We start from the raw sequence: 26,310 nt of genomic DNA, 5'->3' as shown, positions 1-26,310 counted from the left end.
CCATTTTAGCAGAGGCTCTGAAGAAAAAGTTCAAGCATCAGAACCACTCTGATGAGTAGGAGCAGCAGTCCTCTGAGGCCTTTAAACCTTTTTTACTTAAACTTTTTATACTTATAACATTTTTATACTTATAACATTTTTATACTTATATCATTTTTATACTTAAGATTTTTATACTTATATACTTTATATACTTAAACTTTATATACTTATACTTTGTGTACTGATTCTATATACTTATTAATAAATAATATATTTATATCACTATTATTTTTAAAAGAGTTGCTGATTTTGTAATACTGCTGCAGCATTCTCCACATGCTAATCACTGCCCCACATCGAATTGGCACTTTGATCAGCCACGAATCACTTCACTACCCCCTGTTGAATGTTGCATCGTATGTTGATAGATATCTCGTAGTAGTAAGTACTTCATTATTAGGCTGCACAATATTGGAAAAGATCTATTTCTGCAATGAGTATTGCAGTATTTATTTAAATTTAAGCCGCAGCGTGTGCACGCGCCACCATTTTGGGAGAGAAAAAAAAAATAATAATTTAAATTCGAGTTCTGAGGTACCACTGTATCCTGTAAATTTTAGAACGTGAAACGGTCGGCTAAGTTGACCTCGAATGGTTCTGCGTGCTCATTGGTTGTTGCTACGTACATCTGGAAGCAGAAGCTGTAATTTTTATTTCTCTCGGTCTTGATTTGGGTGATCTTCATTTACTGTTTGTGTTCCATTGCTTTAAATAATTTCTGCAATGGCTCCTTTCAGTCACTTGCGTGGTTTTCTACACACCTGTCTGGGATGCTTTAAGCGTTCCAGCTTTCGTGTGCGCAAGCCCACTGCACCATCCTCGACTGTTGCAACGGGGGTTGCTATAAATGGCAACGCCCCTGCAAAGGTCGGGAGTGGCATCCACCTCCCCAGTGGACACGGGGATCTCCAGCATGCTGCTGTTGCAGCAGAGGCAGGGTCCGAGTGGGCGGCAGTTTGGAAAAAGATTGCTGCCCTCGAAGACGAGGTGGGCCGTTTAAGGTCTGAGATCTCCGTGCTTGCTGGTGCCCTGACTGATCCACATATATCCCGGAGCAGTTCGGAGACCACTGGGACTCCTTTTGTAGTCCCCACTTCAGCTCCAAGCTGTTTCCCGCCCCCTCCTCCTCCGCCTGCTAATATCCAGGGCCCGAAGCAGAAGAGGAGTCATCCTCAGGGAAGTGGCACAGGACCCACCAATGGCCCCAACATGGTGGATGTTCTGGCGGAGCTGCCGCACATTAAACTGCGCCCAGTGCTGAGGTCGCCAGGTGGGACGCCAGTGACCAGGAGGGGACTGACGCAGGGGACGCCCATGCCCTCAGAGGACTTTGCTGCCATTTTAGCAGAGGCTCTGAAGAAAAAGTTCAAGCATCAGAACCACTCTGATGAGTAGGAGCAGCAGTCCTCTGAGGCCTTTAAACCTTTTTTACTTAAACTTTTTTTACTTAAATTTTTTATACTTATAACATTTTTATACTTATATCATTTTTATACTTAAGATTTTTATACTTATATACTTTATATACTTAAACTTTATATACTTATACTTTGTGTACTGATTCTATATACTTATTAATAAATAATATATTTATATCACTATTATTTTTAAAAGAGTTGCTGATTTTGTAATACTGCTGCAGCATTCTCCACATGCTAATCACTGCCCCACATCGAATTGGCACTTTGATCAGCCACGAATCACTTCACTACCCCCTGTTGAATGTTGCATCGTATGTTGTTAGATATCTCGTAGTAGTAAGTACTTCATTATTAGGCTGCACAATATTGGAAAAGATCTATTTCTGCAATGAGTATTGCAGTATTTATTTAAATTTAAGCCGCAGCGTGTGCACGCGCCGCCATTTTGGGAGAGAAAAAAAAATAAAAAATTTAAATTCGAGTTCTGAGGTACCACTGTATCCTGTAAACTTTAGAACGTGAAACGGTCGGCTAAGTTGACCTCGAATGGTTCTGCGTGCTCATTGGTTGTTGCTACGTATATCTGGAAGCAGAAGCTGTAATTTTTATTTCTCTCGGTCTTGATTTGGGTGATCTTCATTTACTGTTTGTGTTCCATTGCTTTAAATAATGTCTGCAATGGCTCCTTTCAGTCACTTGCGTGGTTTTCTACACACCTGTCTGGGATGCTTTAAGCGTTCCAGCTTTCGTGTGCGCAAGCCCACTGCACCATCCTCGACTGTTGCAACGGGGGTTGCTATAAATGGCAACGCCCCTGCAAAGGTCGGGAGTGGCATCCACCTCCCCAGTGGACACGGGGATCTCCAGCATGCTGCTGTTGCAGCAGAGGCAGGGTCCGAGTGGGCGGCAGTTTGGAAAAAGATTGCTGCCCTCGAAGACGAGGTGGGCCGTTTAAGGTCTGAGATCTCCGTGCTTGCTGGTGCCCTGACTGATCCACATATATCCCGGAGCAGTTCGCAGACCACTGGGACTCCTTTTGTAGTCCCCACTTCAGCTCCAAGCTGTTTCCCGCCCCCTCCTCCTCCTCCTCCGCCTGCTAATATCCAGGGCCCGAAGCAGAAGAGGAGTCATCCTCAGGGAAGTGGCACAGGACCCACCAATGGCCCCAACATGGTGGATGTTCTGGCGGAGCTGCCGCACATTAAACTGCGCCCAGTGCTGAGGTCGCCAGGTGGGACGCCAGTGACCAGGAGGGGACTGACGCAGGGGACGCCCATGCCCTCAGAGGACTTTGCTGCCATTTTAGCAGAGGCTCTGAAGAAAAAGTTCAAGCATCAGAACCACTCTGATGAGTAGGAGCAGCAGTCCTCTGAGGCCTTTAAACCTTTTTTACTTAAACTTTTTTTACTTAAATTTTTTATACTTATAACATTTTTATACTTATAACATTTTTATACTTATATCATTTTTATACTTAAGATTTTTATACTTATATACTTTATATACTTAAACTTTATATACTTATACTTTGTGTACTGATTCTATATACTTATTAATAAATAATATATTTATATCACTATTATTTTTAAAAGAGTTGCTGATTTTGTAATACTGCTGCAGCATTCTCCACATGCTAATCACTGCCCCACATCGAATTGGCACTTTGATCAGCCACGAATCACTTCACTACCCCCTGTTGAATGTTGCATCGTATGTTGTTAGATATCTCGTAGTAGTAAGTACTTCATTATTAGGCTGCACAATATTGGAAAAGATCTATTTCTGCAATGAGTATTGCAGTATTTATTTAAATTTAAGCTGCAGCGTGTGCACGCGCCGCCATTTTGGGAGAGAAAAAAAAATAAAAAATTTAAATTCGAGTTCTGAGGTACCACTGTATCCTGTAAACTTTAGAACGTGAAACGGTCGGCTAAGTTGACCTCGAATGGTTCTGCGTGCTCATTGGTTGTTGCTACGTATATCTGGAAGCAGAAGCTGTAATTTTTATTTCTCTCGGTCTTGATTTGGGTGATCTTCATTTACTGTTTGTGTTCCATTGCTGTAAATAATGTCTGCAATGGCTCCTTTCAGTCACTTGCGTGGTTTTCTACACACCTGTCTGGGATGCTTTAAGCGTTCCAGCTTTCGTGTGCGCAAGCCCACTGCACCATCCTCGACTGTTGCAACGGGGGTTGCTATAAATGGCAACGCCCCTGCAAAGGTCGGGAGTGGCATCCACCTCCCCAGTGGACACGGGGATCTCCAGCATGCTGCTGTTGCAGCAGAGGCAGGGTCCGAGTGGGCGGCAGTTTGGAAAAAGATTGCTGCCCTCGAAGACGAGGTGGGCCGTTTAAGGTCTGAGATCTCCGTGCTTGCTGGTGCCCTGACTGATCCACATATATCACGGAGCAGTTCGCAGACCACTGGGACTCCTTTTGTAGTCCCCACTTCAGCTCCAAGCTGTTTCCCGCCCCCTCCTCCTCCACCTGCTAGTATCCAGGGCCCCAAGCAGAGTCATCGTCAGGGAAGTGGCGCAGGAACCACCAATGGCCCCAACATGGTGGATGTCCTGGCGGAGCTGCCCCGTGTTAAACTGCGCCCGGTGCTGAGGTCGCCAGGTGGGACGCCAGTGCCAAGGAGGGGACTGACACAGGGGACGCCCATGGCCTCAGACGACATTACCTCCATCTTATCAGAGGCTCTGAAAAAGAAGTTCAGGCACCAGAACCACTCTGATGAGTAGGAGAAGCGGTCCTCTGAGCCCTTAAACTTTTTATACTCATATCATTTTTATACTTGATTTTTATACTTATATACTTTATATACTTAAACTTTATATACTTATACTTTATGTACTTACATGCTTTATATGCTTATATTTATATACTTATACTTTGTGTACTGATTCTATATACTTATGAATAAATAATATATTTATATCACTATTATTTTTAAAAGATTTGCTGATTTTGTAATACTGCTGCAGCATTCTCCACATACTAATCACGGCCCCACATCGAATTGGCACTTTGCTCTGCCACATATCACTTCACTACCCCCTGTTGAATGTTGCATCGTATGTTGTTAGATATCTCGTAGTAGTAAGTACTTCATTATTAGGCTGCACAATATTGGAAAAGATGTATTTCTGCAATGAGTATTGCAGTATTTATTTAAATTTAAAATGCTTAAAACAAACCAATTTCTCACAAACACATCTATTCATGAGTGATTTAAACGGCAAGGATGAAAATGATTAGGATTAGCTCTTATGATTAGCTCTTATGATTAGCTCTTATGATTAGCTCTTGCCAAAATAGGGCTTGTAAACTTTTGTGCTAGTCAGAATTAACCCAAACAACTATGACTATACCCCACGGAAATCTTTAGTAAAAAGCGAAAGATTTATACGGGATGAAGAGAGACCCGAGTCGATATGGGGCTGCCGCTTACCGGGTCGCCGTTAGCTGGGTCTCCGTGCCCCCCCCGCTCAGAGTAGAATGCCCAGGGGTGTCGCAGCCGCCAGTGTCGGGGCCCCGACTCCTCCCTGTCCTCCTGTCCTCTCAAGAAACAGCAATCATTTAAATAAACATGAGGGAAAATTCCAAAAGGCAAAGATGATGTCATGCTTTACCTCAGCACAGCTGCCCACCGCACAAACAGCGTGTCACCTTACTTTAAAAAATAAAAATAAAAAAAAAAGAAAACCGGCAGGAAACGAGGGCCACGCACGGATAGGGCCCTTCCCTCACAGCACATGCGGCTAATTAGCTGGCCATCCAGAGGCACTCAGTCTATTAGTCACCCACTCAGTCAGTCAGTCAGTCAGTTCTGCCTTTCAACAACAGGGGGCAGTAGAGGTGCAGCGTTCCTGGAAGCACTGCAATACCGGGTCAATGCCTGGAGCAGACGGGGCAAGCCCCACTTCCGGCTCCCTGTTCCAAAAATCTGTTTAATATGTGGTCCCCTCCATGGGGGACGTATCAAAATAACCTTTTCATACCAAAACACAATGTAAATCAGCTCAAATACATGAATAATAAATATTATGCTTGTACTACTTACATTAACACATAATCACAATCTATAAAGCTGAAACATTCCCACACTATGCAAATCATGCCAACACAGTACAATAAGACTTTCAAAGATAATATTAAACAAACAGAACTACCTGCAGAACTATTACCAATAAAACAGGAAAAGGGCAATAAGACCAGCAAATACAATTATACACCATTTAAACCTAATTACAATTATATGGTCAATAAAACAATTAAAATGTCACCTTATATGCATGCTATTAAAAAGTTAAGACCTCTAACCCTCTGGAGTCGACAGCATCGTTGGCAATGCCACGATCTTTCTTGTGTATTTCAGTTCATAACTCGCTGAAATCTTATTATAGAAACATGAAAAAAATGCTGACTAAATCTGTAATCTGCATTCTTTTCAAAATGTCCATTGTTGGAAGTATTAAACTTTTTAAAATTAGGTTAAATTGGCAAAAAAGTAAACCATGTCACCTTACTTTGTTTTATCTGCATTGGGGGTGTGTAGTACCGCTCTCACCCGAAGATCGCTATTCACATTCTAAATAGCTGCATTAGCGCGTATTCTGATTGCATTCGCATGGTAATTTGATGAACAACGCAACGGTGAAACGCGATCCAGATACGTCCCCATCAGCGCCATAAAAGGGGGAGGGAAGTGGCCAGGTGACAATGGCTCATTCATTCACATGAAAGTTGCTACATATTCAATGAAAGGAGCCAGAAATAGTTACATGAGTTAGGTTTTTCTTGTTTATTTATCCAAATAAATATTGCAACTACACCAGTTAGTCATCTTCATGTAGCCAAGACTTTGGTGATCAGATATCTGGGATCAAAACAAACTGCCAGCATTGCTTACAATGTAGTTTTATAATGTTTCTGCAAGTGTTCCAAACTGCATTTTGCAATGTCTATACTTTGAATATCAAATTACAAACTTCACATAAATCTAACATATTTACAAAGTACACTAAGATTAAGATGAGTTTGTTGCCAAACCAAATATATAAGAAATAATTTATTTGCCAGGAATTAAGTTTTTGATATTGAATGAAATGTGTGAGCATGCCCCAGTTAGTGAAAGTGTGTTTCCTACCCCTAGACTCCAGAGGGTTAAAAAGGAACACATCCGCAGACTTCCAAGCTCTGCACAAGAGTTGGGCTAAAACGGCATCATACACCTTCCCAAAACACATAAAATCAGTAACCTTGGGAATAAAATAGGTTAATCGCACAATAAACAGCACAACAGATCAAAATGTTAATAAATATTAATAAAGTTAACATTGATGAATAAGTGCTAACAGTGATCAACCAAAACAGTGCTCAGTAAAATCTTTACATGTCAATAAATAAAATCCATACCAAATAAAACACACGCACAGAAAAACAAAACACACTTACCTAAAACCCGACGTGTCCTCTGTGTGCTTCAGGAAAATGCATCATGTCAACCCTGTAGGATGGAGTGTCACCACCTAGACGTACCGGGGCAGCTTTCGCCTAGGATCAAGGCAGTTGGATGGATGTCAACTTACCTCTGGGGGTAGGTCGTTTAAGTAGATGGCAGCTTCCTTCTGGGGCCTGGGGGTTTGGGTGAATGTCAGCTTACTTCTGTGATCAGGGTGTTTGGGTGGAAGCGAGCTTACCTCTGGGGTCAGGGGATTGAGTTGAAAGCAGCTTGCCTCTGGGGTTGGAACATTTGGGTGGATGTGAGCTTACATGAGGGGCCTGCATTTTTGGATGGACAGCAGCTTGCCACTGGGGTTAGGGCATTTTGGTGGATGTGAGCTTACCTCAGGGGCCTGCGTGTTTGGGTAGACTGCAGCTTGCCTCTGGGATCAGCATGGTTGGGTGAATGGCTGATTACTGGGAACAATGTGTTTAAGTGGATGGCAGCCTACATCTGGGATCAGGGTGTTTGGGCGGACAGCGGCTTGCCTGTCTGATCAGGGTGCTTGGATGAACAGCAGCTTACCTCTGTGGTTGGGCCGGTTGCGTGTTTGGGAGCTTACCTCTAGGGCCAGGGCGCTTGGTGGACGGCAGCTTACCTCTGGGATCAAGGCGTCTGAGTGGATGAAAGCTTACCTCTATTATCAGGGTGTTTGGGTTTATGTCATCTTAACTCTGGGGTCAAGGCGCTTGGTTGGATGCAGTTGGTTGGATTGGAGCTTTACCTCTGGAATTAGGGCATTTGAGTAGATGACAGCTTAACTCTGTGATCATTGTGTTTGGGTACATGTCAGCTTACCTCTGGGGTCAGAGCGTTTGTGTGTAGGGCAGCTTATCACAGCTAACTATCGATTAGTTTAACTGAATTTATCCAAAAATTATTATTATTTCTATACCTGACAGACAAAATATTGTGACTTACATATAATGTGACATGTTGTTAATGCAACCAGTAATCAGAAGACAGTGTGACACGTGCTGGGCAATTTCAGAATCACTAATCAGATCTGCAGTTAACACCAAGTTATGGTAAACCAAGTGACGCCTATATAATATACATGTATGGAAATCACACAATCCGAAAAATAGTTTCCCGAAATATTAACACAGAGGTATTTCTCACTCACTATAAAACACGATGTAAATTTCCCTGTAGTAATTAATAGATTAACAGACAAAAAACCCAGAGTCACACCAACGAAAACACAACGCAATGCTAGGGCCAACTAGCAAGAACTGGCTAACCAGGTAAAAATTCGCAATTAACTTCTAAATTATCGAAACTCAGTTACATCAATAAGTACATAAGTTACCACGAAACATACATGTATTAGTTTAATAAAGTCTAAGCAGAAATTATCAAAATAAATACGGTTTTGGTTTTGTTTGCCGGAGCTCAAACGTCGTACATCTCCCTTAGTAAAAGGGTGTGGACTCTGGCCGTTGACAACCACGTGCCGCTCGCGCCACACAACGTCGTTGACCGCAGTCTGTCATACTCTCGCGTGTTACGTCTGACTGACGCGCGCCGCAATAGTGAGATTTAGCAGTACTAACGTTAAAAAAAGCTCTTACTGACCTCATTTTACTGTATCATATGCGCAGTAATTTATCTTGCTTTCTTAAAATAACCAATACATTTTGGTGCTACTGCTCTGTTTGAGTCCATGAATTATGTCCTGCATAGAAATGTGTAGTGGCAGAACATTTAAACAACTGGATCGCATTTTAAAACATAATCTTATGTAGACATCACACCTCTCCCGAAAGACTCCCGCAAATGAACCACAGCTCCCTCACACCCCCGAATAATGTGCAGCATCCTGGAAATTTGTCCACACAGAAATAAAAGCAATCAAACGCAGGGAAGTGGCCACGTGCCTACAGATCGTATGTTGGGCGTGGCTACGGATCGTCTGTCGCCGCCCCCCAACTTTCACAGTCAGCACCCCCTCCCTTCCCTAAGGTGGGATAATTCAGACATCCCAACCTGCAAAAACTCAATTCAGGGAGGTGCCCCCAACCCCCCGACAAGGAGGGAGATAACTTCAACAAACTTGATTTCACAGTTTAATTTGTTCATTAATTTCCTCTAGGCAGCGCACTAAATTACGAAGGTCAAAATTATGTATTTTGACAATAATATAAGTAGATTATTTTACCATTTATGCAAATTCCTTAATTTTATTCCATTGCTACTTTACAAAAGTCTTCAAGGAGTCTTTCATGACAGCATTAGCAACTAACCAAGTGTCTAACTAGTGTAGACCTGAATAATACAGCACATGAAATGACACTTGTTAAACTCACCTCAACATGCCTTTTACAATCGTTTAAACCGTCATGGGCAATGCTGAAATCACTGTTGCAAACAGTACAGCCTACTTTAATGTAAAATCAGACAGATTGCTTAACTTGCAGCTGCCCAATTACACGTACATATTTTATTGCTGCAGATAATTAAGGCAGGTAATACAACGCTGAAGGTTAGAGGTATAGTACGATTACATATGTACAACGTGGTCATTTCAGTCAGACAAACGTTTAAAATGGAAAACCAGCTTTTACCGGCAATTTCCAGAGCACGTCCTAGTCGAAGTACTACACTGCCATCTATTGGACAAGTCAGGTTACTGAATCGTGAAATGTGTCTGTACTGAAATGGATAAAACAAACATAATATCTTCAGTCATGTTTTCTTTTAGGACCACTACAAGAGGATTATCAGTATGAAGGTTTATCAATAAAAATAATTTATTAAAATAAATATTACAGGGCTCTCCCTGAAAATAAGATGCTCTTAGCTTCCAAAGCCAAGGACACATTCTAGTGATTTTCCAGGAGACTGGACCTAACTAACCTGGGGCCTTATGAAAAACAATCAATCAGTTCATGTTGAAGCTCACAAGGTGTGGAGAACAAGAAACACAAGTAAGGGAGAAAGGCAAGGTGCAAAGCATACACAAGCAGTGTAACGACATATCAGTTACAATGTATGATTAAACATACATCATTTCTCACAGTATGAATAGTGGCCCGTTGCTCCTACTATAGCCTCACGCCTCCAGGGTCATGGGTTCAATCTGCACCCCTGCTGTAATAAACAGTGACATTATTACAGTAACATACTGTTTAAAATAGTACAATACTGTAGAAAAAATGCTTTCTGGGCAATATTTATGACAACCTTGCCGATAAAATACTGTAATGTACTGTAATTCTGTGCATGAACTTCAAAAAAATAAACTGTAGAATTTACTCAGATTGAATGATGTAACAATTTGCACTCACTTTTTTGGGTTGACTTTAAACCCTTTTTAAGTAAAGTATACCCAATTCTAGGAAACATTTTAAATAAATAAAGCTATAATCTACCTACTGTCACAGTACCATCCTATAAGATTTACTCAAATCAATTAATATTTTAATATTAATATTAATTAATTTGAATATTAACATTAATTAATATTTCAAATCAATATTTGTACTCACTCATTTGGGTAAATTGGGGTATTATTTTTTATGAGTAAAGTAAACCCAAGTTTATCAAATAACATACCTAATGTATTTAAAGGGCCCTTTTCAGCATTCAACGCAAAGTGGTACCAGGTTTGAAACAAGGGTCTTTGCCAGCATGGCCTGATACAGTTTTCTGTCCCTTTGGGAGTAAAGGTCTTTGCTCAAGAGCTCATTAATGTGGCTATTCTGCCAAGACTGGGCTGTTCTGCAGCTGTGGTATATTTCACCCACCGTCATGAAGGAAACTCTCCCAAATACTGACCTTGCAAGATGTTCTCTGTTGAGATAAAAAAAAATGGAATAGCTGTGATTGCTCATGTAATGCTTTTTTGGGGTGATGTATTTGTTAATGTAAGGCCATTTTGATTACCCACACTTGGCCTTGTAGCCTTATATTTGCAGAAAAGAGCCTGAGCTGTATGTATATGTATATTTGCATAGCATGACATGGTACTGCCTTTGATTTAGTAGATTTTTAATTCACTGTTATGATGTTGAATAGGACAAGCGCATAAAACCTCAAATATATTGGCTACCACAGCTAAAATGGATCTTGGTGGTTCGTACTCTATGGAGTGATCTTGGGTGGGAGGCTAAGATTGGATGTAGATAGAATAAATAATCTCAATGTCTTCTAACATCCCCCCCATAAGAACACACATTAAGTCCTGCTCATACTAATTCTGGTATCTAAACCATCAGCTTTTCAGGACTCTTTGGCAGTTATATATCTCAAAACACACCAAGCCAACTGATACAGAGCAATCAATTTAAACAACCAAAGGAATCCTGAAATAAAACAAGCAATGATATGTCGTGGAGACTAATATCTGTGGCATTCCATTCTCAACTGCGGTGGGATTCTAAATATTATGTAAACATGGATATCCAAAAATGAAGCCTAATTAAAATCGAAATATTAAATGAGCAAAATTAATAAATTTGTTGTTGTATCCCAAGTTGTGATTAAAAAGCAATGAGGCTGCCACCCATTATATCTGCTCTAGGGAAATGCACTTCTGCAGCCACTAGGGGAGCTCTCACCTTCTCTCAGTCCTGCTAAATAATGTTGCATAGTCTAACAAGCGTTATAATTTGTGTCAATGAGCACTGCCTTACCGGAAATGCTTTCCCTGGGAATTATTGTAAACATGTATTACGTATTATAGGAGAAATACTTGTAAATGAATTAGATTTATTAACTGGCTCCTGAAATTAAGAACTGTAAATGAACTGATCGTAATGAGTATTAATTAAATTAATTCAGAGACATTGCAGTTCATTCCACATGAAAAGTTACAACTTAAGCTAAATCCGCTTAAATCATTTAGAATGTTTAATAACACATAATACACAAAAACATAACACATAAAAACAAATAATGATGAACTCAAAGTAATGGCTATATTTCCAGCTCCTGAAGGCGTACTTCTCACTCGCTATGCTCACTTTGTTTTTGTTTGAGCTGGTTTCTCATGCATGTAGGTCTCCCGTAGATGACGTCGCGCGTGCGACTGTCAGACAGACATCTGCCTGCCGCTGACAGGTTACTGTGAATTATTATTTCTGTTTTTACAATATAGATGTTAAAGCACTTGATTTTATTGGTAACGCAGCGGTAACATAAAGTTACTTGAAATTGTAACAGTAATCTCATTATCAATTTTAAAATTATAACGCGTTAAATTACTCCGTTACTAAAAACGAATCAAATTCCAGCAACACGTTACTATAAGTGACAATGTAAGAGACAATAAAAAGCAAATGTAACCATTATGTAAATATTTCAGATATTTTACTGAAAGGTATATCACAGGGTACAAAAAACAAACAGCACTGTTAACATGACAAAATACAAGACAGCATATGAAAGCTCACAGAGAAATGTCCAGTCAGGTGGCAGTCCAGGCTTTTGAGTTGAGTACAGACTTTCATTGTCCAGTTGCCCATGCCTTGACAAGCGACATTCTGTTGGTTTACCAAGAATTAACCCACACGGAACAACTGATCAATACTTCCACACACAGATAAGGGAATAACTTTCTCAAAAAGTTTGTTCTCCTTAACTCTCCGGATACACGTTTCGACATGAACCCGCAAACGGGCGATGGACTGTGTTTGTTCAACATCCTGTTTACTCATCTGAGTTTTCTTTGACAGGACAGCAGGCCGGTAAACCTTGCAGGGTACAAGAGTGTGCACAAGAAACCCCATGTCCACCATAATGCCCATGTCAGCTGTGCAGAACAAGAGATGATGGTGTTTGACAAAAGATTTCTGTACAGTCCAGCATCACTTGTGTGTTTGCATATGGGGAAAACTCTGGTGGTAATTGAGCTTGTATGGCTTCTTTTGGTAGCTACAGACAGATAGAACCAAGCAGGTGGTACCAAAAGTGTGTCCAGGTCGTTATAATTCTGCTGACAGTGGTGCGGTGGATACCAAAATGGTTGGCATGATCGCAGAGAGGCAGAGCCACGGAGAGATGCATTAGGAACAGAAGCAACTCGTCTATGGGCGCAAGTTTCTGTTAGAGATAAGAAAGAAAGTGAACTAAAATTAGCAAAAGTAGAAGCTACACAAGCTAATATCACAGGCAAACGGTACAGTTTACCCACCACAATAACAAAGCGGCCATTGGGGTCCAATATTGTTTCAGAAGCTTCAAATGATACTGATTTGTTGATCAAGATTCCAGCCCCCCTGGCCCTACTCCGAAAGGTTGAATGGAACACTTGTCCAACCCAGCTTCTTTTTAAACTCAAATGATCTGACCTGCGCATGTGCGTCTCAGTTAAGAAGGCTATATCCGTTTTTAAAAACTTAAGATGAGCAAGGACCTTGGTGCGTTTGATAGGATGATTTAGGCCTTTCACATTCCAATTAGTAAACTTAACTGACTGGCCACTCCTCCCAGGAGCCATATTTGAATTAGCCATATTTAATACTGGTAATATCCAGCAGACATAATCTGAGTTGCAGTAAATTAATTCTGTGACTCTGGTAGATGTCATGTTCGAAACAAAGTGTAACCACTAATGGACAAAATGAAAGACAAAAAAAACAACAAAATAAAAAAGAGACTTTAAGTACAAAAACACCACCACCCCCACCCCCCAGCACTATCCCGAACACAGTGCATATCCCAAGAGCAAAACACTGCAAAATTCTAACTTGGGTCTCTAATTTAACCAAAAACTACCCAAAGCACAGCGAGCAATCACATTCAGAAATATATATACGGTGGTACCTCGGTTCTCAAACTCACTAGAACTCGAATTTCTTGAAAGTCGAACAAACCAGTTTGACCTAGAACTCGATCTGAATATCAGAAGTCGAACCATGAACACTGACCTAATATAAATTGTACGTGCCATGAGTCATACTACAATGCAATTCTTACTTGAATGCCTTCTTCCCAGACTGGATGATTAACCAAATAAAACAGCGCAACATTACAGTAATAATAAATAAACCACTAACTTACGTGTACTATTAGAGCATTTATGTCATTTATTTAAACTTTATTTTACCAGGTAAATTAACTGAAAACCACTTCTCACTGCTTTACGTGATATTCGGGAGAAATAGCAGATTACGCATCAGAACTGCCTAGGATACAAACGTCATGCATGTAACTAAACTCTTCAGCCAATAAGGGCAAAGGTGTGTCGTCACGGAGGCGGTTCCAGTTTGTGCAGCCGGGTGAGAGGTCGCAATGCATCTAATCGTAATGCATTGCGTCAGGATCAGAATGCGTTGCTTTAAGCCAGCGCTGTAAGCAAGTCGAACGCACCCAATGACCGGACTGGGGAAACAAAATTTACAAGCGGACTTAATACAGAGGACTAATGACAACAACCAGAAACAGCTGATCACATGGGGATCCCACACGAGCTTAACGAGGGGGCGTGGCACACGGAAGGAGCGGACGATCGGGGCAGGACAGGGGTAATGTTGGGATAATATCTTTATCGTTTTGGAAGTCATTAAGAAAAAAAATGCTCTTCTTGTTTTATCCTGTTCATTTTGTGTTGAAATGCTTAAAAACACACACACACACATATTTAGGTGTAATTTTGGGGGGCCGGGAACCAATTAATTGGTTTTCCATTATTTCTTATGGGAAAAATTAGATCAGAACTCAAACTTTTTAGGATTCGATCTGGAGTCCGGAACGGATTAAGTTCGAGAACCGAGATACCACTGTATAGTGCAAAATACCATGTATTTTGTAATGTCTCAAATGAAGTAGGCCTAAACTAATATTAGGCCACTAAACATAGTGTACTATCAAAGAGCAGCCCATTGGTTTTCAATTCAGTAGCCTAATGTGAAATACTATGGTTTAATGGTTTAAAATTATAGTAAACAAAAGCAGCTCAAGAAAATCAACTATTCATATGTTATAGCCCATTTATATGAGGAAGAGAACAAGAATTCCCGGCATGTTGAAAAAAGTGCCTACACCAAACCTTTCCATAGACTAATAAGAACCGAGAGAAAAAAGGGAAAATAAATGTCTTTCTCATAAATTGAGCAACATAGCACTATCTGCATTTAGTAGGCTATAGACCTGGTTAATTCAACTTTGACACTGACGGTGAAATAAACCTGTACAGTTTGGTCACTTAAAAAACACTGACCGTTTTTGAAAGTTATGTCTGTACCTGATCATGATGGAGGAGAATGGTAGTCTTTATATACGAGATGGCCCGATGGGGATTGGTAAAGGTTTTTTCCTCGCCATCAAATGTGATACGGAATGTAGCTGGATAACGGAGACCAAATTTCACATCCTTAACAGTTCTAAGGAGCTGCTTTGCTCTTTAAAGGCAGCTCGCTTCTTTGCTATCGCCAGAGTGAAGTCCGGAAAGATGTGCACACGCTTCTCCTTGTAAAACAGCTGCTTCTTCTGGCTGGAGAGACGAAGGATGCGATCTTTCACGTCACCATGATGTACGCGGATTATGAATGGCCTCAGTCCTAATGAATGGTGGCCCCGGTCCAGACGTGGAGTTTCCTCCAGGTTCAGTATCTCCTTCAAAGCAGTTGCGCAGAATTGCCGCGGGTTGGTCCCCTCTTGGCCCTCCTCTATTCCAACAATGCATTTAGTTGTCAGGTTACACACATCTGACTGCAGTTTTTTCACGGCAGTTTCCAAAGTAAAGACTGTAGAGCTCCACACCGTGGTAGACTGCTCGAGGTCGTCCAAACGCTCGGAATGCTGTGCATTAGCAGTCTGTAAGGAGCTAGCCATAGAATGCAACTCTTGGCGGATAGAAGTTATTTCTTGCCAGAGGACAGCAGTTTGTGTATCTATTTTCGTGCCCAATAGTTCAATCGCTGTCATAATTTTCTCAACCGAATCCGAAGAAAGTTGCTGTGCATCGCCCTCAGTGGTAGCCTTCTTGCTACTGTAGCTGTAGCAGGTTTCTGTGAGTGACTAGCCATTTTTAAACGAGGAGGAAAACAAAACTTTTAAACGCGTTTTCTTGCTGCCTTAGTCCTTCAATTAGTGATGTTAAACTTTTCGGATAAATATTTATCTATCAATATGGCTTCTGCAAGTATGTAAATATAATGAAAATGAAATTGCTCACTGAGCTCCAGGACCTCACAGCCTCACATGTCGAACGTCAACCGGAAGTTCCCATGCAATTGTTTCTTAAACATACCTTTACCTATCTTATCTTATCCTATGTTATCTTATGTTATGTGAAGTGTCGCTATTTACATCTGACAGATAGCCCATCTCCACAGCCATCTCCAGAACCCCAGGGATGTCACTCAGCTGGTCCAGCACATCACTAGGAAATTTGACCTCATCTTCATCAAGTCTCGGTCGCAGGGGCACCCTCATTATCCCCGTACGAATAGTGAGCCTCAGAGTTTCCATTCCTCTGTTGCTTGCAGATGTGAGCTGAGCTCATGAAGTCATTCCAGAACTCCTGGCACCAGTAATGAGCAGAGCACTTGGCATCATAGGTCATCTTATTGTAGTTGCTTATATAGTAATGACTGAATTTTTCCATTTTTTCAATAACAAGAGAAGGGGACAAAAACGGTGGTGTTGGACCCATGACCAGCTGAGATGAGGGGGCCTGCACCAGAACGTGAGGCAGAGGGGTGGGATGAACTACGGCTGGAGCTGAAGATGGTTCTGGAGCTGGGCTAACTGGTGAGGCTACGCATGGGGATGAAGGAGGGGAGTCCATAAAAAGAGATGGAGAAGGAGGTAAAACAAAAGAGGATGGGACTGGTGAGGGAACTAAGAAGGAAGTTGATGATAAGGCTGGTGAGTAGGGCTCAGGGTGCGACATAGTTGGGACTCGATGCAGGATGGTAGCGATCCCACATGGGTTGAATCGAAGGCAGCTTTTGTAAGTTCTTGGTATATGGCCCCCTTCCGTCCTTTAGGTTTCCTCCTTCGTCCTGATAAAAGAATGACGGTACAATTATGCAAAATAAAGTGTAAAAATACAAGAGTCAAATCAATTGATGGCTGTTAGTGACAGACAGACAGCACACTTGGCAGTCAGTACTGCACATTGAGAAAAATACTGCCGTCTCATTGTCTCATTGGAGACAGGAAACGAATGCTTGGGAGACTTACGCGCTGGTCTCGGATTGGGCCGCCTGCATTTCCGTTGGGGTACTTCACCTATAAAAACACACCAGTCAGTGCACAGATTGCCTGATATGCAGAACAGCATTTACTATAGAGAATGGCAACGCTGGAAAGGTTCATGTGCACCAAGGCTAGCAGCCCACTCAATCCAAATGCTGGCATCAAGAACTGACTATTGAATCAAATCATTTATATAAGTAAGTGAACTTTATTGTCATTCACTCCATACAACAGTACAACAACGGAAGCATAGCTGAACAAAATTGCATATCCCCAGGCTCAATGTGCAGACATAAAAAGATGCACATAGTCAACATAAGGATAACACAAAGCAAATTTCACTTCTTACACAGAAGTAATTAAGACTGTGTAAGACAGCATAAGGCAGCACAGGACAGACACTAAATATACAAACCAATATACATACCCAGCAGGCATCCGACATTGTCACAACGTTGAATGACAGTTGAAATCCTGTCTTTATGTTGACAACATTGTTTCAACATAAATATGATGTTGAGATTTCAATGCCTGCTGTGAGCAAGCAGGAACAGCGTTGGCACTATGCTGATCTTGCGTCAAAATATAACAATATAATATATTTTTTAAAAAAGTTGAAAAAATCATTCTGGTAGCACTCTGCAAACATTTATTAATATTTTGGAGGTATATTTTTTTAAAATGCTGTAATCTCTCGGTTTGGACTGACCGCCGAACCGCCTTCGCGCATGCGCACTTCCTGCATTCTCCAACGGTCTCCCGCTTGAGCGCTGCTCTGGTTTTGCAAACACTTGGAAGCTGTCGAAGAGGTGGATCCTAGGCACAGGCAATCCAAAAGGTAAGCATAGGCAATCATGAAGTTGACCAACATCTAAAGTAAAAGTTATTAATGTTCATTCATTGATTTGTTATTTGTGAGGCCAATGATCTTGTGATTGATCTTGAAGAATAGAGAGCTGTGGTCTTATAGCATCTTGCTGTTGAGTCAGAGAAAAGACTCTTGCAGAAGTATAGGGTATCTCTCCGGAGTAGTCTATATTCTAATGGCGTGGGGATATGTTTGATTGCCAGTCCTTCCCTTGGATGATTAACATATGTAGAAAGGTGTCAGGAAAGTTGTGATACTCTTTTTTTGTGCAGCTCCTGGTACCACCTCCTCCGCAGTAGACCAGTGGTGCTGGATGTATATTTGCATAGCATGACACAGTACTGTTGTTGATTTAATAGATTTTTTTTTTTTAAATCCACCGCGATTGTGATGAATAAGGCAAGAACAAAAACCCCAGAAATGGCTCCTGCGTGCCAGCCAGGGACCAGGAGGGATGCACAGCAAATTCGGTGGTGTTAAAATTTCAGTGTAAGGCCTTATGGTGTTGAAGTGTTAAAATAAAAGTGTACATTTACTGTAATAAACACCAGCTTGTGTGAAATGATGCCCCCAAGTGGTGTAATATTTTGGTGTTGCGCTTCCAAACACCTGTCCAGTGTTAATTGTACATACGGGAACTTTTGAGCAATTGAGGCAATGCAGTCCGCATTTGACTGTGAAAATAATGGCGTCTCTTTCGGTAGAGTCCTGCGATCGAAAGCAAAACACAAAGGTAAGATTAAGAATATTCACTTTTAACATGTTGTTTTAATACAACTATATATACATTTAATTGATACGCAGAGTTCATTTTAATATGTTTTATTTCCATGAGACGCAACGTAAACTAGCTTTAGTGAGTCACTGGCAGGCTATATAGGCCTATCTTGTAACATTAGTTTTAGTGAAATCGGACATTTCGAAACATTAGAACTGCGTTATTTATTGTAACTATACGGCTTTATTTTTTGATCGGATTAATTCAATTTTATAGGAATTTTGGGCGCGAACATCTACACTGATTCGGTGCTTATTTTACATACGGGACATTTCCGTCGTCATGTTGGTCGTTTGAAAGAAAGGAGAACCGAGCTTGAAGCACACAGTTATGGTCTTTTCTCTGTTCAATACAAGATAAAAACACAGGTAAGGCTTACAATTCTGATTATGTTTGTTTTAAATGACGGCCAATCTATTTTTATAATTTGAGTAAGTTATATGTGGTTAGTGTGTAAAAGTAAAGTTGTTAAAAAGTTATTATAGAGGATACCTATTTCTGAAGCAGGGTGCCTGAATGTTAAAGCTGTTTAAAACATTCTGCATTTTAGTAAGTTATTTTGTACGTTTTGTAACTGTTAATTGTTAGTGAAAACTGAATTTCATATATGGCCGTAGGCTGTTTTTTAATCGAATAATTTCAATTTGCATAGAAACTTTGGCGCGAACATCTACACTGGTTCGGTGCTTACTTTACATACGGGACATTGCAGTCGTCATGTTGTTGGTCGTTTGAAACAGCGCGCTTGAAGGACAGTTATGGTCTTTTCGCAAATCAATGCAAGATAAAGCCACAGGTAAGACTTACACTCCTGATTGTTTGTTTTGATAAATAAAATTATTTATAGTGTTTCATATTGAATATATGTGAACTGTTGATTTTTACTAATTTAAATTTTAAAAGACAATCAATTTTACGTTTTAAAATGGGTACAAAACGAACCATAAATTTTGTGTACCGTTACACTCCTAAGCATTAGTTAATTTCTGATACAAAGACCGTGTTCCACACCTTTTTTTAATTTATATGCCTATTTTAATGTAGGAATGCTTTTTTAAACATGTTTTTTTAAGCAAAACATCAACATTATGCTGTTAAAAGTGCAGTACCAACATCACAAAAAGTACATAAAGCTTACTGGATCGTCTTATGATTCTGTAATCAAGGATGGTACTGTAAGTGCTCCTCAATGGTGATATCTGGCTAATAATTGTAATATGGTTTATATGCATTCCATTGTTAATAACAAGTCTTTCCCCCACTTTGATGCTCAAGGATATTTTCTTTTGTAAATATAAAATGAAAGAACAATTATAATGTAAAAGCAGAAACATTGCTTTTTTTATTCTATATTAATTATTTCTTTTTCACCTCTTATACGTGGATAGGTTAGGTTACTAAAAAGGTAACTTCCCCAGATCAGATTCAGGGATTTTTTGTCAATTGCTGTAAATTGTCAACTTCAAAATCAAAATCAGTGAATTTGAGGGAAATGGTTAAGAATGCATGATTTTTGCATGATGGATGAGATCTTTTATTTAAATCTTTTTTCCTGTTCACCTATTTCTGTTCCGTAATTTCCATTTTGTCTTTCCAGTCAAGCAGAAGTTTGACATCTCCACAGATCATAAGGTTTTTTTAGCTGACGAGACTGGAACAGAAGTAGATGAAGATGTTTTTGCTGACATTATTGAGCAGAAGCCTGACACTCTTTGGATGGTAATTGATGCTGTGGCTGTAACAGGTATGAAAAGATGTAATTATATGTATATGTGTGTAAATGTGTATATATGCTTTTGTTCTAAATTTCTATTTGATTTTAAGACTCTCCTGCACACACAAGCTATCCATCTTCAAATGAGACAGATGCACCATCACTTCATTCAGTTGCATCATCGTCAGACACACAGCCATCAGACAGTGATGGTCCTTTCTTCCCACCTAAAAGAACTCGTTCTGATGACCATTTGCAAGAAGCTAAGGAGGTAATATGTGCTTTTGCTATATATGTGCCACTTGCTGATGAACTTGTTGCAGGCTCGTCGCAATCCTACTAAAATGTGAATGTTGTTTTGTTAGATGATTTTACAATTTATTTTTTTTTTGTTTGTTTTTAAGCTTGTGAAAAGTGTTTTAGAAAAAAAGCCTGCTGGGGAGAAGATATTGCAGGAATACAAAACAACTGGGAAAATCACAGATTCCACAAGACGGATTCTTGTGAACGCATTAGTTGGAGACATGATCGATAAATATGGGTAGGGTAAAGGATGTTGTTCCCTTTACTCTGTTTAAATAATTTGACTATACAGTGTGTGAATAACCATTCTAACTACTCAGTTAAGCACACTTAATGACTAAATAGAACAATGTAGCTTTTTTTTGTTTACTTAGGAGTATTCCACCTAAGGAGATCAGAGTTAAATATGCAGTTGGGATTGTGACTCTGTTTCCCTCTCTCAAAGATCCCTTTTCCAGAAAAGGCTACGTGAGTTCTCTAATTTACTTTTTAGTAGGGATGCATGTTGTTATTATTAGCATGCCATATAATAGGGATGTGCAAAGCAGCCGGTATTTGTATCTGTATTTGTATTTGTTGAGGGGGGAAAACTATTTGTATTTGTATTTGTATTTGAGTAAAATTCAAAATAGGCATAAAAATTCAGTTTTTTGCATTAGACTTCTAATTTACATTATAGTGTATGTATTCTTTAATTATATCCATTATAATAATTATGGATATGCAATATTGGTTGATGTTTGTTTGAAATAAGTATTCGTAAAAAACACGTTATTTGTGCCTTTCCGAATACCGTATTCGGGTTCGGCTCCACCCCTACCATATAATTATCACTACTTTTAGGTCTGTTTATATATTTCATTTATCAACGTAAAACTGTCTTTCATGTAAGTGCTGTAATTTTTACATTTATTGTTTACATTGTAGGAACACTTCTATGATGCAGAAGGTAACTCAGGATATATAGCCTGGAGACTGAAGACAGTTCAACGTAACAACCGCTGCAGCAGAACCACTTCTGATGATAAATGTGAGAGGAGGGGTCCTCGAACCGAAAGAGTCTTCCCCAACAGAAAAGCAGCTAGAAGGAGATCGCTGTCAAGAAGCCATTTCATTTTTGAAACATTGCTCAGATCCAGAACAAGTTACTGCAAAAATGAAATCTACCTTCCAGTATCGCCAGAAAATGATCCAAGATCCTGAAAAATCATCATCTGTTCTTTCCTTATTTCCAAGGTTTCTTGACACAAAAGGACTTGTAAGTGTTGCACACAATAGGTTGTTGTTGTTCAAAATTGAATGGACTATTTAGCTGCAACACTCTGTAATGTAACTAATTATTTTCTTGCTTTTAACTGTATACAACTTTAGGTGCTTCAAGACTTTGAGTTACTGTTTGGAGTGGAGACTGCATCTAAACTTCTGGAGAAGTGGGACTGTACTCTGAAGCAAAAAGTAATTCAAGAAGCCAAAAACCTCACTCAGTCACCACTTTTGAGTTGTCTGATTCAGTCTGCAGAAAACTGCAACACCTGTCAAGAAGGTACAGACAGTTCATTATGTATGCTAATCAAGAGTAATGATAATCATTTTATGTGTATATAAAATAACTTATGTATATTGGTATATATGCTTATATAGATTTGTTATGGTTTGCTTTTTTCTTTTTTGAATTTAGACTGGGACTGTGATATGTCTTCCCTGTTACTGCTGGTCTATCTCCTGCCACCACCTTCTAGCGGAAATAAGAAGTTTGTCAAGATCAGTGTTCGTGAAGCTTTGGATCGCGTAGTAAGATTTCATAAGGTATGCTTACTCTTAATTTTATGTAGAACTGCATGTCATGCCTAGAATGTTTAACATCTAGATGTACATTAATTTAAATGTGACTCTTTTTTCTGTTTTCAGTCCTGTTGCAGTTTTGAAGAAGTCCTTGGATCAACACAGACAACACAGCCCTACATCTTGGCAGTTGGCACTTCGAAGAGTAGCATCCATGACTACTACATTGCTGTGGATAAGTGGCTCATCCCCTGCATGGCTAAGTCCTCTCTCTCAGCCTTTGACGAACTTTTCAAAGTTCATTATGTGTTTGGCATTTCATATGATGCCGCTTTGCACAATATATTTACCTTTCTTCAGACCACGATTTACAACATTGATGTAGGCATTACCCGTGAAAGCCCACGAGTCAGAGATCTTCGAGCCAAGTTTCTTAATTAAGCGTTGTTACACAGTCATCTTTAAAACATGTTCAGGTGCTTTATTTGCAAGTTGATTTCTGATACAGTAACAGAGTTAATTCGCCATCTCAAGCTTACTCATGCTATTTTTCCTGGCAGAAAGTCACAGTTGGTATGCGATCAGGATGGGTGTTGTCAAAGATTTGTTACATTCTCCGGCTTCAGAAAACACATCCAAAGTAGACACAAGAGTAAAAGCTCTGACATGCATTCATTAGAACCTCCCTCTAGACCCTCTTTAATGCAGCCCTCCCGCACAGTTTCAGAAAAACCAAGCACAAGTGGCCATGAGAGAACATTGCGAACCCAAGAAATGTGTGCATCTCTAATTGCAAAACTGCAGAGTAGTGGAGTACCCACCAATGTTGTTACATCAGTGGCTGAAAATATGGAGGAACTTGTGTATGAATTGCACTCAAACATTAAAGAGGATGTTGTTAACTTGATTGAAACTGATGAACATAGGAAAGCTATTGAAGAATATTTTGACTGTCTTGAGAATCCCTTCTCTAAGTTCACAACAGAAACAAAATGGAAAAAGTATTTCTTTGAGACTTAGGGTGTTGTAGAACCAATTGAAATACCTTTAGGACAGAGATATGACACTAGGCGAAATACAACTACAGGTACATATGATCAAGTGCCAGTCACTGATAAATTCGTATATGTTCCTGTATTGCAGACGTTAAGTTTCATGTTCCGAAATGAAGAAATCCATAAACATTTTGTACAGCCAAGTGAGGAGAGGGAAATTTTAAGAGAGTTTTGTGATGGTAGCTATTTTAAAGAGCATTCCCTTTTTTCCAAAGAAAAGAAGTCTCTTCAAATACAACTTTTTTATGATGACTTTGAAACCTCAAATCCTCTGGGATCCAAACATGGCATTCATAAGGTTGGGAGTATGTATTTTGTTTTGAGAAACATGTCTCCTAAGGTCAACTCTGCCCTAATGAATATTCATCTCTTGGCACTTTTTCACACACAAGATCTCAAGTGGTATGGCTTTAATGCAATTCTGGAGCCTATTGTGTGTGATATTAAAATTCTTGAGAGTTCTGGAATTAAGTTGCCACTCTCTGAAGAACCAATACGTGGAACAATAGCTCAAGTAACTGGTTATAATTTAGGAGTGCACACACTCTTTGGGTTTGTACAGTCATTTAGCGCAAACTATTTTTGCAGGTTTTGTCTAATTGATAAGCTTTCTTCTCAGACCATTTTCTTTGACGATCATCCGGACATCACACTGCGTGACAGAGTTTTACATGCTGAGCACTGTCAAAGCCTCCTTACTGATGATGGTTTACAGTCATCATTTGGTGTCAAAAGAACATGTTTACTTAACGAGTTGGAGTATTTTAACACTAGAAAGACTGACTGGGTCAATTGACCCAAATCAAACAAAATCACTGCTATTTCTCATTGAAGTTCTTGCTACAAAAATCTGAAAAAAGTTAGCTTCAGTTAGCTTTCGTTTGACAGCTCATGCATATTTTGGCCAAGCATTTGCCGCAAACAGGACGCTTGCACGTGTCACAGGTAGTGACAGTTTTGTTGCGTTTACAAGCGACCGTGACTTGACAGCTGACTCTTCTCTCAAGTTGCCCTGTCGGTGATGGTGTTATGACTATTATGTTATTGTTATTATGACTTGGTTATCTAATTCATTTGCATGACATTACGTCAATTGACCCAGTCAGTCTTTCTAGGTATATACTGCTGTAAAATACTAATTTCACCAGCAACTTCATTTGTGTTACCATGTTCTGTTCAAGAATGATAAAAAAATAAAAGTCAGATTTTTTCAGATTTTTGTAGCAAGAACTTCAATGAGAAATAGCAGTGATTTTGTTTGATTTGGGTCAATTGACCCAGTCAGTCTTTCTAGTGTTAATATTTCTGAAAACTATGCCATGGATATCATGCACGATTTACTAGAGGGAGTAGCACAGTTAGAGATGAAATTGCTTTTTGATTATCTGTCGGAGAGCAATGTTGTATCCTTACAGTCTGCGAGCAACAGAATTTACTAATTTAACTATGGTTATGTTGAATGTAAAAACCGACCTACCATGGTTAAGTTTGAACAAGCTGGGACTGGGTTGGGTCTCAATGCCATCCAGACATTTTGCCTCATTAGAAATCTGCCACTGATTTTTGGAGATCTGGTTGAAGTAGAAAATAAGCACTGGAGATTACTGCTGCTTCTACTGCAGATAATAAATATTGTGTTTTCTCCAGTCATCTCGAATGGAATGACTGTTTATCTGAAACATTTGATCTGTGAACACCACACGCTGTTCAAAGAACTCTATCCAAGGAATCTTATTCCCAAGCATCACTTCATGATCCATTATCCCCGATGCATCAGGAAGATAGGCCCGCTTGTTCATGTTTGGGGGATGCGTTACGAAGCAAAGCATCGCTTTTTTAAAAAAAGTGTAAAGAATTTCAAAAACATTACGAAGTCATTAGCACTTAAACATCAAATGGCTATCGCATACCACTGGGAATCTCAGCCTTTCAAGAGTATAGAGTGTGGACCTGTAACAAGCGTTCATAAGAACATAAGAACATAAGAAATTTACAAACGAGAGGAGGCCATTCGGCCCATCAAGCTCGTTTGGGGAGAACTTAGCTAATATCTCAGAGTTGTTAAAATCTTATCTAGCTCTGATTTAAAGGAACCCATGGTTTTAGCTTCCACTACAATAGCAGGAAGACTATTCCATACTCTGACTACACGCTGTGTAAAGAAGTGCTTCCTCAAATTTGTTTTAAAATGTTCTCCCGCTAATTTCCACTTATGGCCACGAGTTCTAGTATTTAGACTAATATTGAAATAGTCATTTGGCTGAACAGCATCCAGACCCGTTAGAATCTTATAGACCTGAATCATATCCCCCCTTAGTCTCCTTTGCTCAAGGCTGAACAGATTCAGTTCCGCTAACCTCTCCTCGTAAGACATTCCTCTAAGACCAGGAATCATTCTCGTAGCTCTTCGTTGCACCTTTTCTAAGGCAGCAATGTCCTTCTTGAGGTGTGGTGACCAAACCTGCACACAGTATTCTAGGTGGGGTCTTACCAAGGAATTATATAAGTGTAACATCACCTCCCTTGACTTAAACTCCACACATCTAGAGATATAACCCAACATTCTGTTCGCCTTTTTTATTGCTTCCCCACATTGGCGAGAGTGGGACATGGAAGCATCAACATACATACCGAGATCTTTCTCGTAATCAGCTACCTTTATTTCAGTGGAACCCATAAAATATCTGTAC

At 39.9% G+C, this 26,310-nt stretch overlaps 1 protein-coding gene, 1 long non-coding RNA gene and 2 pseudogenes across 4 annotated transcripts; 1 reads left to right on the top strand and 3 right to left on the bottom strand.

Annotated features, from left to right (window-relative positions):
• Positions 1–3,396: 3,396 nt before the first annotated feature.
• On the bottom strand, positions 3,397–8,390 carry LOC140582447 (uncharacterized). The gene is made up of 3 exons (XR_011985416.1): positions 6,923–8,390; positions 4,917–5,018; positions 3,397–4,164 (listed from the first exon to the last, which is right to left on the bottom strand). It is a non-coding gene; the product is annotated as an uncharacterized lncRNA (long non-coding RNA).
• LOC140582592 (U5 spliceosomal RNA) lies at positions 4,767–4,897 on the bottom strand (annotated as a pseudogene).
• LOC140582572 (U2 spliceosomal RNA) lies at positions 5,319–5,447 on the bottom strand (annotated as a pseudogene).
• A 6,900-nt stretch (positions 8,391–15,290) lies between the features above and the next one.
• On the top strand, positions 15,291–25,721 carry LOC140582351 (uncharacterized). Of its 3 annotated transcripts, XM_072706725.1 has the most exons (14): positions 15,291–17,958; positions 18,388–18,477; positions 18,693–18,721; positions 18,983–19,134; positions 19,419–19,562; positions 19,840–19,936; positions 20,364–20,510; positions 20,591–20,751; positions 20,885–21,021; positions 21,158–21,251; positions 21,711–22,041; positions 22,155–22,326; positions 22,462–22,589; positions 22,692–25,721. In XM_072706725.1, the coding sequence occupies exons 2-11, from the start codon at positions 18,443–18,445 to the stop codon at positions 21,984–21,986; spliced, it is 1,272 nt and encodes a 423-aa protein (XP_072562826.1). In that variant the 5' UTR covers positions 15,291–17,958; positions 18,388–18,442; the 3' UTR covers positions 21,987–22,041; positions 22,155–22,326; positions 22,462–22,589; positions 22,692–25,721. The 3 variants fall into 3 exon arrangements, 2 of the variants coding, with proteins under 2 accessions (XP_072562826.1, XP_072562825.1); XM_072706724.1 differs by having other exon boundaries at positions 18,388–18,721; XR_011985284.1 differs by lacking the exon at positions 19,840–19,936 and having other exon boundaries at positions 15,291–18,721.
• Positions 25,722–26,310: the final 589 nt, after the last annotated feature.

This window comes from Paramormyrops kingsleyae, chromosome 24 (genome assembly GCF_048594095.1).
Source record: "Paramormyrops kingsleyae isolate MSU_618 chromosome 24, PKINGS_0.4, whole genome shotgun sequence".
In the NCBI taxonomy this organism is placed as follows: Eukaryota; Metazoa; Chordata; class Actinopteri; order Osteoglossiformes; family Mormyridae; genus Paramormyrops; species Paramormyrops kingsleyae.
Note: the sequence above shows the minus strand (reverse complement) of the source record. Positions and strands in the feature narration are given on the sequence as shown.